The following is a 14,398-nucleotide window of genomic DNA, read 5'->3' on the forward strand; positions in this document are numbered from 1 at the left end:
GGGGGGGAAGTATTTTGACTTTCTTTCGTTTGTTTTTGTCACTGTCATCCTCGGATTGTTATAATTTGTATCCAACAACATGACAGCAATAATCCCTAAAATGATAAAAAAAACTTTTTCATTTAGGAAAATGGTACATTTTTTCCGAAAAAGCCAGAAACCGCTGTATCGTTGCTATTTTCCAAACCGACTCAATCCACAAAGATTGTAATATTACCGTGCAGAGCATTGGAGTTACTGAGCTACCACGACCTTGAATGGTTACTTTGTTTGCACTTCACAGCCTTCATGAAGGAAATATATACCTATTTGGTTCTACTCCTATTTTTAATGCAAAGGTCAAATCAAATTGAGTCCATTTGTTTTATGTCGGTCAATGGACATAGCATGGGAAAAACACACTTCAGGAGTTTGAGGTTCAATTACTGACTAAGCAGCTGGAAGGAGCGAATTAAAGGAATAGGAATGGGATACATTTGTTAAAAACTGAAGAGGAGAGAAAGCAGGGTTGCTAGCTCTATTCCCTCTTTGTAGGTCTATGGTCAGAGCAGGGCACCGACACACAATAGATAATTAAAAGGCAGTAACACAGATGGAGGATGGGAAAGAAATGTAAGGGGTCCCTTTCCCAAGGTAATGCAACGGAAAGATTAGATCTATTTCTCTTTATGTGGGTCAATGGACAGAGCAAGGCATTAACACTATTCTAGGGAGCAAGACACTTATATCATACCAACATGGGTATGATGTGTCATACACGCAACATATAAAGAAAGGAAGGATTGCTATCTCCATTATATTTTGAAGGAGCCAGGATCAGTAGGCCTATATATATCTGATGGACACCAGGTGTTTCTGTACTTGTTTCAGCTTTGGGGCTCCTGTCCATCTGAGTGGCAGTGTCACAATAGCCTACCTATTTAGTAACAGGCTAACTGAAAGGACCTGGTAAGCAAACTGAAACAGATTTTGCTGGTTTAGGTGCAAAAAAACATGGTTGGAAAGAATGCCAAAACTCACTTTAATTGATCAGTTGCGTGGTTTGCATCGCACTGATCAATATGTCAGTTCCCTGTTTTGCTTTAACTTTGAATGTAATCGCACAACACCCAAAATCTGCTTCATTTTGATGTTAACCCTTAACACGCCAGGGGTGGAGGGTTCAGCTCCCGATGTAACCCAACATAAAGTACTAAATAAGCAGGTTTAGGGGGTTGATTTTGGACTCAGCATAGGCTATTGGTAAAGGTGAAGCTAAACACCAAAAAACACCCCTCCCTTTGTGTTTAAATCCTTGGTTTATTAAGTATGTTAAGTAGCCTGGAGCATCATCACAGGGAAGAATTATGGACTAAATTCCCACTGAATCCACTCCTTATTATCACCAAATCAGCAGGCAGTTAAGGGAGTAACGAAGGTTAACATGGATGGACAAGTGAAAGTAGTTTCAAATCTCGTTTAAACCTGGGGTGAGGCTTTTTCTCTTTAATGCATTAAGTCATTATGCAGCCAGATTATCAACGGCACGTTGCTCTTAAGGATTAAAATACATTTAGAAACCATGAACATTATCCATTAAAAAAAAGATCTAAATCAATCTCTAATGCAAATTGTTGTGTTAGGTTTCGTCTCCGCTTAAATGGAGAGGAGATCGAATTTTTTTTAGGGAGGGGTCCGGCTCTCTGATGTCTACAATAACCTGCAGGAGACGCCGGCCGGCGATTAAACCGGTTTAAATAAACCTGCAAAATGTCCCATCTGCCCGTGAAACACACACACATACCCTTCTGGGCACTGGGCACTGGTTTACACGCAGTGCAAATTGGATTAAGGGCTAATATTTGAGTAATTCTACGTGTTTTATCGGTTTACCTCCATGTGCGCGTCCCTCTCCTCCTCGCATCCCTCCATCTGCGCCGATGATGAGCAGGGTAGCATTGTCGGTAAAAAAAAAAAAAAAAAAGAGTGATTTAATAGTCCCTCTTCCGCTTTTTTCTTCTCAGACGAGGTTATTAAAAACTACACAAAGCTAATCAGAGGTCTTTCCTAGCAGCACATGTCTGGATCCGAGCCCATCTTTCTTTTTTTTCCAAACACATGGGATGGAGAGGAGCTCTGTGCGCTGCTGCTGCTGCTGCTGCTGCTGCCGGCGGACAGGACCCTCCTCCTCCTTTCACAGCATCATCTGGCTCCCCCTGCACCCCTCCTCCCTCCTCTTCCTGCTTCCTCCTCTTCCTCCCCTCTCCATCATGCAGGCATGTGTACAAAGAGATATAGTCTACGGTGGCGCTAAAGGTCAACTGCACACATATTTAGGCTTCATGATCGCAAAAAGACATTTCACAAAACGTCAAAATATTTCAAGAAACAGAACCATTTAACTTGCTGCCAAAAACATTTCATCTTCTGCAATAAACATTCACTTGCTGCACATTTATCTCACCTGCTGTCAATTATTTTTTACTTGATGCAAAAAAACAAAAATTGACTTGCTACAATTTTTTTTTTCAACTGCTGCAAAATATATTTCACAAACCTGAAGGGTTACTTCTTCTTGGGGATTGGACTAAACCGAAGTCGTTAACAACAGTCTTGGGTCATTTCCTACAGGCTATACTGTGGTGGCTGTCTTTTTTTATTTAAACTTTTACTTTAATTGATCAAAATTCAATTAGATAATTGTACATCTATTATAGTGAAATGCATGTACATATATATATATAGTCAGTATCTTAAAGACATAGACATCTACTGTAAGTATCAAGAAAAGTATAATAAGGAGAAAGCAGCGATGAAAGGGCCCTCGCACACCTGTGCACGTTGGGGAGTGCAGCAGCCACGGGATGTGGGCTTTGCAGATCAATTTGTTTGAAAGTTGTAATATACTGGCTCCATGATAACAAAATAATTGTATTAGGGTAGATGTGATCAGGCCATTTGTGTTATTCTTCATTTGAATAATATATGTGACATTAAATGTGGGAGGTAGGACGTCCTCCTTGCAGTGGGTGGCGCTATGACTTAAGTGTACTTGTTATGTGAATATATTCAGAGCTGGATTATGATCACATAATTATGATGTTAAACATGGGTTACAGAAATGCTCAGAAAAAGTGCAAAAACAAATGAAATGTAGCTTTGTGTAATATACAATAAAATGCATTAAGGACTTCAGCTGAGCTGTAGTTTTGTTTTAACAAACCGTGGTGGATTAGTGGTTTCTTAAGGGCCCCCATGGGAGTTGAGTCAAGGTCATAGGTCAGGGTGCATTCACGTGCTTAAGAGAGAAATAGGCAATTTTGAAGTGAGAAAATAAGGACTACCTAACGTATGACAGCTATAAAATATAGTAGATCTAAATAACATATTTTTATTGTGAGTAGTATTCTTTTGCTGTTAGTTTGATAGGATTTTATGTGCAATAAGATTTCACACTAATTGTCTCTCTTACATCATGTGACTTAATAATGGGCTTGCTGCTCAGCCTAGCTGGCTACTTAATTATGATCTTTGTAGTAGACTATCAGTGGCTCAAGCAGTATTTAGTAGTATTAACCATCATTTGAATCATTATTGCCAGTCATCTCATCTCTAACAGCCTTCTAAACAACATAAGTACAATAGCCATCTGAAGTACCATGTGTATGCCTATCCAATTCATATACTGACATCTAGCGGCACTACTCTGTAACTACAAGTGATTGATTCTAAACCCATATCAACAGTGTTCTTTTTTTGGATAATATGAAAAATGAGTTGCTTTTGTTGGTCTGATTAACTACAGTAGGTATGCTGGTACACAAAGATAAATAAACTAAAATGCATTATCCATGTATCAACGTTCAAAGAAAGGCCACTAGATGATATGACTTTGTTTCTTTATCTCATCCAGAAAACAGTAAGAGGCACATAACACATTTGTTATTGACTTGATACTACAAGAAGTCATTAACTTACTTTTTAACAGGCTACAATAATATAGGGGAGGGGGGGTCAAACTAAGCAGTGAGTAAAACTTGTTATAATATTAGTTTGTATTCCTTGGCTTTTGGCTCTGCTTGAGAGATATATTTTATCCCTTCCTTTCTGTAGGTCTTTACACATTTTACTTTTTTATGTTGTCTACTTTTTACATTGGTCTTGTACAACCCTTCATTCTGCTGTAATAAGAGTTATAGGTGTTTCCGCTGGCGTTGGTCCAGAGTCAGATGTCTTACAAACTGAATCCTGGGATATAAGAACACTTTACTGAAGTCACACATTTAAAAGGACCGGTTGTGGATCACTTGTCATTGCTCCTCTGTGTAATTAAAGAACAGAATAAACTACAGGTCTACAGAACTATGGATCCTAAAAATGCAAAAACATTATAAAAAAGGAGATTTAAACAGGCGTGTTGCACCTTATCATTTATGCACCCACATGTAGCCTATACAACCAAACAAGAAGTAAGTCTAATGATGGGTTGAAATATTATCAGCAAGCTGCCACTGTCTTTATTAATTGTATAAAATTAATAGTTTAAAAGGGATAGGATAAGCAAAGTTTTAACTTCTTCCTACTCCTCTTCGGGCATGTAAGAGCAAATGAAGGACGTTTAATTTTCTTTCTTATGTTCTGTGTTTATTTTATAGTTTTTTCTACATATTTTTAATTACAGATTTTCTTTGTTTGTTTTGTTCCTTTACATGTTCGAAATAAAGAAATCAATCAATTTATATATTACGACTGAACTAAACACCTGACTGAGCCTGAATATGGACTAAACTAGAGGGTACAGTATCAATCACTTATGTTGACGTCACTTACGTATTCTTACGTTTTCCACTACGTGAAATAGGAGGCTTCCATTATAATACACATAAAGCCTAGTTGTATTGGGTCAAGATAGTTTATAGTAGGCTGTATTGATTAAGAATAAAACAAGACCACCTGCAACTCACGTTTTTTTCCTCTCTTTGTTCATGTTGACATGTTTTAGAGGTTTTGAAATGTTGGGGGCGTGGCTTGGTCAGGTGACGCAGTGAGTGCTGTGATACATGCTGGGTGGGGTTCAACACAGCCAGGGCAGCAGGTGAATGAAAAATAGCATAATTAAGAATAAAAAATAGCCAAGTAATACAAAGAAAAAAAAAAGAGAAAACGTGATTAAAAATAAATAACAATACAATTTACATTCATATTCTAAAATCAGCAATGTAAAACAAAATTTCGCATTTCTCTAACAAAATATTTGAGATATCCCCTTTTTTTTGCATTATCCATTGTTACCATCCTTTATTTAGGATATTTATGTATTACTAGTCACGTGGCCCAGCAGTAACGTGACAGACTGGGCCGGTGCGGAAGTGTAGTTTCTTCGAAGTAAACACGGAAGTAACCTCTGCAAGAAGAATAAAAGCTGTGCAGCCTTCAGGTTTGCCTCAGTAGAGTTTCACTGCTCGCCGTCTTCACAGCGGATACTTTTTTTTTTATTCCGGTTTGTGTCGGTATCTGCGCTCGGAGACTGCAGGATGGAGAAACTGAACATGTTGACGCTAACCTTGAGCCTGGTTGTAGTTTTAGTTTTAACTCAGGCAGACTGCAGCAGAAACTCCACATTTAGAAAAGTGAAACAGACACAGGTGAGTCCGTTTGTAACGCTGCATCACTACTTATAACACAGCCGTAATACAACTAATGTTTTAATATTAAACATAGTAAAACATTTCCATCTGTATTCTGAACGTGGAGAGTACACAATGTACACGATGTACACAAACAATCTGCTTTTGAAGAGCTTATCTAGATTATAGTGTTAATAACTTTAAAGAATTGACTATTTCAATAATTTACTTTGATCAGGGAGTAATATTCACAATGGGCTACCAATGACATCATATTTCGGTTGAACTTTTTAGACTTGCGGTGTCTCTAGACTCAGGGGTGGGCAACTGGCGGCCCGGGGGCCACGTTGAGGGTTGATGGGGGCCGCATGTGGCCCAATTTGTACATATCAATTAATTGGAAACATGAAGAAAACGTGACAAAATCTGCCATGAAATCATGAAAACCAGGAATACGTCCATAATAATATTTGATCACCAGTATATGTTTTGAGACATAATTGATTTTTTTTTTCATAATTGATTCATAATTGATCGTTTTTGTATACTACAATTTGGCCCTTTGGCAGGGAGAATTAATTGAATGTGGCCCTTGCCATGACCAAAGTTGCCCATCCCTGATCTAGACAGAAAAGTCTTAAAGTTCAACCCAAATATGACTAAAAGAAATAGAGCTTGTTCTTTAAACATTCTGTGAGCCACAGCTGGTGAATGTTGCACGATGTCAGCCTTTATAATGTCTATCAGCCTATTGTTTTATAATTAAACTTGTATTTTGATAATTACATAAACATATTTTTAAACATTTAACAATAATGACTTGTAGTTACAACACCTTTCTACACTGATTAAGAAAACACAGTTGCCCCCCTTTGTTCAAAATATAGCAAATTGTCTTCCATTAGGTCTTGTTGATCTCAGTTTAAACTCCCCATGTCGTTACAGTGGTGCATGCGCATGATTAAAAATATTTATGTTGCTTACTGCTACTTTAATTCAAATTCAATAGAAAATAATAAATAAAAAAACTGCATCTTCATGTCTTTCTATGAAATGTGAAATCTCATCACTTCACTGTCTTGACTGCCAAAGATTTTTGTGTGTATTCCGACTTTGTATTTCATGAGTTTGCAGAGATTTGCTTTCGATAAACTAAAGTGATCCTAACATTAGGCTGGATTTATACAGCGTTTTTAAATTTACAAATCTACAGACACAAGAACAGATAAAACAGTGAGGCAATACACATTCGCTTTAGTAAATAAATTATATGAAAATTACATTGCAATAGAATGTGTTTAAAGACATTTAAAAAAAAAAAAAAAATCAAAGTCAATCAAAAAAAAGTTGTTAATGGAGTGTCTCTCTTCCTGTTTGTAATACACTCCTGACACTTGGACTGGAGTCGTCACACTATTCTGAAACATTGAATTGTAATAACAAGTGCTGCTTCGTTTGGTCTGATTCTGATGTTTATGTTGTGTGTGTGTGTGTGTGTGTGTGTGTGTTAATGTGTGTGTGTGTGTGTGTGTGTGTGTGTGTGTTTTGGGCAGATTTTGGGCATTGACTGGAAGAACTGCGGGAAGCCAGATGCTCCAGCTGTGCTCAAGAGTCTGGAAGTGTCTCCAGACCCGATCTCCATCCCAGGCGACCTGACGGCCTCCGCCTCTGGATCCACATCTGTAGGGCTGGACTCTCCCCTGTCTGTGAGTGCCGTGTCCCTTTCAACATAATACATTCTCCCATGTGGTCTGTCGTTAGATGTCAGCACTTTAACAGTGTGGAGTATCTTCCTATCGCCTGTTTGATTGAACAGACGCCTTACTCTGAATAAAAACAGACATCTCGGTAGCTGATCATTAAAGGATTAGTCTGGTGTTTTAAACCATGACGTCGTCATTGATTATGGAACAGTTGTGGAAGTTCTCCAGTTGATTGCATCATCTGGCAGCCTCGAACAGACAACAGCAGAATGTGTGGAGGCCAATGCACTCTATCTATCTGAGTAAACACACCGAAGGTTATTTTCCCGCTGACAGGCTCACATCGTTATTCTAAGTGTCTGCCACCAGACTACACTGAGAAAGAGGCCACATTCAACATACTGAATGATAGTTACTGGTGTTGATCACTTAGATTGTTTATGTCATTGTATGTGTTGTAAACTGTTGTAATAGATGATGATACATTTGAGTGTCCTGGCCAAAGACTGGCAGCAGCACATTTGAACAATTACAGACACAACATTTACAAACCACGGGTCAAACCAATCCTGGGTCACTACTGATACTGCAAGACGTTGGAGAAAGCATTTACAACCCGATGCATCTTTCTCCAACACCTTTTAATATCATGTGAATCTCACATTTTAAAGAGACAAGCTCCCTGAAAACCACACCTTCCTGCAGCAGGAAGTAACTTCTTTGAACCTATTTTCATATCAACTTTTAGGACAAATATGGCAAGAATAAGTTTACAGCGAAAACTGTAGCTCCCGACATTGTTAGCAAACTTCTGTAGACATGCAACTCACTTGTTCTGCATGCAATCTCATGTATTTTGTCCAGTATAGAGTGATGGCTTTGAAGAGAGTTGTGTTACCTCTGGTCAAAATAAAGGAACCTTGAGTATACTCTTTCATCGGGCACTCGCAAGCCACTCCAGTCTTGCAGCAGCTGACTGAAGCAATCTACTTGAAGAAATGTGTCAGACCCAAAAAGTGTGTCAAAATAGTGCCCTGTCTTAAATATATTTATAATTTAAGCCACTAGGATTGCAAATAAGTCTGTTTGAACATGAGCACAGTTTGACTCCACACGTTCTCTAATGTCTGAAGTCTGAATGGAGCAGGTTGTTGTTTGTCCTCGGCTGTGCTGGGAACCACAAACAGGCGTGTCTGAATCTGCTGCTGATCCTGTGAGCTTCATGTGAGCGGATCAGGCCGTGCTGCTGCACACAGAGCCATTTGTTTCTTTCTTTTTCTTTCTCCTTTTCTTTAGAGATACATGATATCTGATTTAACCGACTACTCAGTATTGCACAATAAAATTCAACATTAAAAAACAGTCTCTAAAAGTCCTCAAAAGCCTTGAAATGTCCAAGTTTGGTCTTCGGCGATGAATCAGTAAATTGTGCAGTACGCCTTAGATTCAACATTAGTAATCTTATTAATGCACTTTTTTTTCTGATTGTGGACTTCATCCTGTCAGAAACTGTCCTTTTGATGAGTTAAGGTGTTTCTTTTTTTGTTCTAGTTCAGGTCGTCCAAAAACGTCTTATGTTCCACACTATCTGTCATTAAAACACTTCTTCTTGAAGCCTTTATTTCCTGTTAAATCTTGCGATGAGAGGTTTGCAGATTTGAGGAACTCTCTCTGATTCTCTTTTGTTTGTTTATCTCGGCAGCATAAGTAGGTTTATGAGCCACTTCGGAATGTAAAGCTGCAGCCATGTGTGTAAGCAAGTGGGGATTGAAAATCCCCCTGACTCAGCAGGTTTAGTATTTTTTTTTGTGTTTGATCACATGCAAAGTCTAAAAGTGAAACTGTAAAAGCTGACCTACTGCTCCTGTGAACGTTTAGCTTCTGCTTTCCAGTCAGCTGTTTAATTGCATCTGTTCCCTACCTTCCTCTAACCCAGTGTCCTTCTTTTTAGTTGCTGGTGGGTTCTTTGCTGGTGGGAAAGGGTCTTTTCTTTTGGAGCTCTTGGTAGAGACCTCCCTCTTGGTGTAATCGGGGCCGTGCATCAAAGCACCATCATACTGTCGTAGTTCTGCTGCTTTATAAGGGTTCACATCTAGCCTGCAAGGTGCTCAAATAACAAAATAAGAAAAAATACTAATTGTTTCGGATGTTTGGGTGCAGGAAGAAGCCAACTTGACTCCTAATTTGCACAAAAAAAACAGATAAAAGTCATAATTTTTTAGATGTTTGCTGTTTTCTCACCTTGCACTTTTGTTCAGGTTACTAAGACCTTTTATAATCGACCAACCCTCGGCTTCAAAATGAACAAGACAACAGTTTTTTTATTGAAGACTGGCACCATAAATGTGAATCAATTTGTAACCTCTGGGTTCATGCTTCAGCCAATCAGGGCTTCAAAACGTTTGACGTACAGGATGGAGTGACGGAGGCTACAGCTCTGTGAGAAAAAAAAAAAACGGTTCCTCAGCCGTGTAGTCCGGTTTCTGAAAGTGAGGTATCTCCTTCCTGATGGTAGGGGAGCAAACAGAGAATGTCCTGGGTGGGGTTTGTCCATGCTGATGGAGTTCCGTCCACTGCAGGCGGTCAGCATAGACCGTGTCCACAGCTGGTAGTCCAGCTCCCACAATTCTCTGAACCCGGGACAGATCCTTGTTGTTTTCCACTGTGCTGCAGGTTAATACAGTGTAGGTTGCTTGTTCATAAATTCTGTTAATATATCATGCAGACAGTCACCGTTGTGTCATGTAGTGTCTAACAGTAACCGTTTTAACATAACCTGAACTTCCTTTAAGTATTTTACTTCATGGCAAGGAGAGAAACATGATGTCATACACAGAAAAGTCAACACTTTAGTTACCCCTATATGTTGGTATATTTTTTTACAGGGTTGACCTTAGAGCACAGAACTAGCAGTAATCATGCATATTTCTTTTAACTTGATCAAAGTTGCATTGTTTTAGGGAAGTAAGATAATCTGTGACACACTCAGCTGGGCCGTAGATAAAACTGTGATAAACATCCTGCAGAGAGAACACACAGCACTGTGTGTGAGTGATACTTATCTCACAACAACAGTCTGATCATGCTCTCTGTCAGTGTCACACGTTTGTTTCACACACCAGATGGTAAAACGATGAGATGACTATAAGAACTGTTTGACAAGCACATCGGAAATACTTCAAGACACTCCTTTTTAAACAAATCAAATTCCTTTATGTTGCCGTCATCAGGAAGTCAAAGTGTTTTGACATCAAACAAGTTGAAGTTTGAAACAGAAACAGACTCCTGCTTTGGAGTCGAGCACAGGTCTCCGAGGGCAACTGCACTGTCAAATCCACACGGTGCAGATTAATGTCAAATGTCCATCTTCAGCAGGTTCATGTGAAAACACATGATGGTGCACAGGGAAGGTCAAAAAGATCAATCTATGTTTTATTTCTTAATGGAGGGACACTTTTACATGCAGGTTGTGCATCACTAATTTTAAATGTTTGCTTCTTGTTATCATATGCTATGAAGTTACTGATCCTCCTGACCTGATGTTGTGAAGGTTCACTGCTGTTTCTATTCTGGTCAGTGAACTAAAATGAGACTTCCTCAGTCTGAGCTCACCTCAGCATTTCCTCTTTAAAATCTCCCTCTACTGTCTCGTCTGTTTCAGGTCTCTTTTTCACTCACTGTTTGTTGTTCCACTTCTCCTTTTCTTTGTTTCACCTCTATGTGCATATTGTGTCCTGTTTTGTATCCATCAATAATTATATCTAGGCCAAGGTGAAGTGTGGTGTATGAACTGTAACTTCAAAGACACGTCACATGTCGCCCTGTTGTAATACTCTTTTTCTTCTATCTGAAAACAGCTCAGAAATGTTATTGTCCTCCTCTTCCTCCTCCTCAGCTGACCGTGACTCTGGAGAAGGAGGTGGCGGGTTTCTGGGTGAAGATCCCGTGTTTGGATGAGTTGGGCAGCTGTCACTATCAGGACGCCTGTGATCTCCTGAACCAGTTCATCCCTCCCGGTCAGGACTGTCCCGAACCGCTGCACACCTACGGACTGCCCTGCCACTGCCCCTTCAAAGCTGTGAGTCTGACCGCTGTTTCTCTTTGACATAGAGGGTTTAAGGCTTTACTGTGAAGTGTCTGTTACAGACACAAAGTAGTTAGATCTGGCCTGTGATCTGACCATGTCATACAATATTTATTTAAAAGCACTTTCCATTATATTGTCCTAATGCCTAACAGCCCCATAACACTACATTAGAAAATTGTAAATGTAATCGATCTGTAGAATAAATTTCAATCAAAAGCATTGCAAGTTGTCAAATTCTGTGATCTTTACTAATGGGTTTTAAATTGAACTTTCACATTTATGAAACACCACGTATCCTGCACAGAGTAACCAGAGAGTCTCGTGTGTGTCCTCAGGGCTCGTACTCTCTGCCTAAGTCGGACTTCTTCCTGCCCAACATGGATCTGCCTTCCTGGCTGACGAACGGGCACTACCGCGTGCAGGGCGTGCTGGGCAGCCAGGGCAACGAGCTGGGCTGCCTCAAAATCGCTCTCTCCCTTCACTCGGACTAAAACCAGCCACGGAGAAGACGCGGGACGTTTCAGGTCTTTTGTTTGTTTGCACGTAATCACGATTTAAAATTGGGAAATGAAAGCATTAGTTGCACAGAGTACTGAGATTTATAAACCTCATAGAGGTTCATGAAAGGTTGGAAGAAAAAAAAAAAAAAAACATTTGACATGTTCACCTTAACTTGAAGGTGATGTTAATGTGGTGTAATTTCCGCAATCTCGCCTCTTAAAACATTTCTGATTGCACCATATAACTTGTTTAATTGTTAAAAAACAGAACTGAGAACAAAATGACAATAAGAAAAGCTTAGAGAGGCATTAGACAAATACAAACCAAACTTTTGCCAGGTAAAAAACTTTTACTTCTGATTTTTTTTCCATTAGTACAACTAGTAAAGAGTAAAAAAAAAGTTCAAATGTAAAGAGGTTTTTATGATATTTTATTCAATGTAAGCACTGATACAGCTCTACAGAACCAAAGGAACAAAGACTGATTCCCTGACAATATGAAAATCATATGTAAATCTTTTTTTTACATTGAAAGTGAGTCCTTTCACTGTGTCTGTGAATTTCTGTTGGAGAACGCAAAACAGTCAAAACACGCAGCTCACAATACTATACAGATGTTGATCCTGTGTTCACGATATGATTCTATCAGAATATTTTACAATTTTCTAATTTTTATAAATAAATGAGATTCAAGAATAAATCATATTTTAATTTAATTCTCTGACAATAAATATCAAAAATATCCCTTTTGCTAATTTTTCATTACAAATAATAGTAAGATCAGTTACACCTCTTTGAAACTTTTGTTTACATAAAAGAAGGATTTTTGAAACAATCCTGAATCAAATCATCCTGAATCAAAGTGAACGTCTGCAGTTTGTGTTTGTGGCATTGAAGTACAGAAAGCTCTGAATGTTATCATCTTTTTGGTGCCTCTTACAAGTGAGTATAAGTAAGCAGATAGCTCCCTCTACTGGTTAAAGAGAATTGCAATAAATGTCAAACCAATTTAAATTGTCCATTTTTGTATAGATCCACTCATGCCAAAAAAGACTGTACTGACATGATGCCGTGACACAAACTCCACCATGTGCCTCACTCTGTCCTGCTGATTCCTCCAGATCACTAAACACAAAAAACATTTCTACACAGCATAACTTTCCCTCTGATCCCTCTCTAAAAACAACAGTGTTATAAATCTCAGTATTTCAGATTTTCTTTGAAACCCTTATAAAGCTCTATATGTCAAATAAAGGTACAATTCAGATCTGATGTCAGATGTGTCAAAAACATAAAGAAGAAGTGTGACTACTTTACCTAAAGGGGAAACAAACATCTGATTTTTTAAATACTCTTTAAATAATGCCTTTTATACATTCTATGGGTTTTATTTCTCACCTGTCTGCTGGATTGTTTTCATTGACTGATTGTTTTTTTTTTTTTTTTAATGGGGACTTTTTTGTAAAAGGGGTTGAAGCCAATAAGCTGAAGCTCTGCAGGGAATGAACACTTATCTTTTTTTAGTGTAGCAGATGAGATATTAGATTTTATTGGAATCAGTTTAACTATGTGCCTGTTGAGATCATCAGGAGGAACACACTGTAATGTAATAAACAAAGATAATATTAAACTCACAGATGTGTTTTATTAGTGAAGAATGATTTGAAACAGCTCATGTTGGTTTTCTGCAGTGTCGATGATAATGATGACAGATGATGTGATCAATGTCATTCTGCTGACTCTTTCCACTCAGTGTACAGTTTGTAATAAATATGATCCCACAATGAGCCTTTCTTTCTTCTGTTTTTCTTTCATTATGAGGATTCAAAGTTTCCTACAATAAAAAATAAATTATATATGATGCATCTTACAAGTTAAAACATGAAAACACATACTTAAACATGTGTTTTTAACCAGTTTTAGAACAAAAACGAAGGACCATGATCCTGATCATTATATAATACACAAAAACTGTATTTCAATTATTATTCTTCCACACTTAAGTTTGACAAAACGTTTAAGGAAAATGCAGTCAAATACCAAGATGCCCTATCAGAAAATAAAGGTGTAGAAGCAGCTCCATGTTTAACCACAAGGTGGCAGCATGTACTCGTAAAATACAGCACATTGAGAATCAGCTGTTTCAATGCTCCTACACTTTGAGAAATGATGGCAACAAAGTCACATCCAATATACTTCACTATTTTTAAATTAGCCAAAGATTAGTAAAAATAGCAGTAAATATGTTGGAAAGAAGCACAGACGTGTGATACTATGACATGAATTTTAGTGAATTCACATTAATTCCATCCAGATGTTTAGTCAATTTAAATTTGTTCGTCCAGATAATCAGTCAATATATGTACATTGTCTTTGTGAAATTGATGAGGGATTTGGATTGACTGAATAATTATTAGCTGCTTACTCATTTGGCTTTTCTTATTAAATAAAAAAACACATTTTAACTGTTACTTTACAACTGTGAGTGTAGTTATTGTGTTT

The 14,398-nt window shown here is 38.2% G+C and overlaps 2 protein-coding genes across 2 annotated transcripts in view; one reads left to right on the forward strand and one right to left on the reverse strand.

The window, feature by feature from the left end:
- Positions 1-2,182, reverse strand: part of shtn3 (shootin 3) — a 36,051-nt gene extending 33,869 nt beyond the window's left edge. The window contains exon 1 of the mRNA XM_061048585.1: positions 1,873-2,182. Coding sequence (XP_060904568.1) covers positions 1,873-1,938 — 66 coding nt within the window. The 5' untranslated portion in view covers positions 1,939-2,182. The remainder of the gene's footprint in view (positions 1-1,872) is intronic.
- Positions 2,183-5,382: 3,200 nt separating this feature from the next.
- On the forward strand, positions 5,383-13,683 carry gm2a (ganglioside GM2 activator). Its single transcript, XM_061048584.1, has 4 exons — positions 5,383-5,624; positions 7,160-7,312; positions 11,205-11,387; positions 11,732-13,683. Exons 1-4 carry the CDS (start codon positions 5,514-5,516, stop codon positions 11,885-11,887), a joined length of 603 nt encoding a protein of 200 aa, XP_060904567.1. The 5' UTR covers positions 5,383-5,513; the 3' UTR covers positions 11,888-13,683.
- Positions 13,684-14,398: the final 715 nt, after the last annotated feature.

Source organism: Labrus mixtus, chromosome 10 (assembly GCF_963584025.1).
Source record: "Labrus mixtus chromosome 10, fLabMix1.1, whole genome shotgun sequence".
Taxonomy (NCBI): domain Eukaryota; kingdom Metazoa; phylum Chordata; class Actinopteri; order Labriformes; family Labridae; genus Labrus; species Labrus mixtus.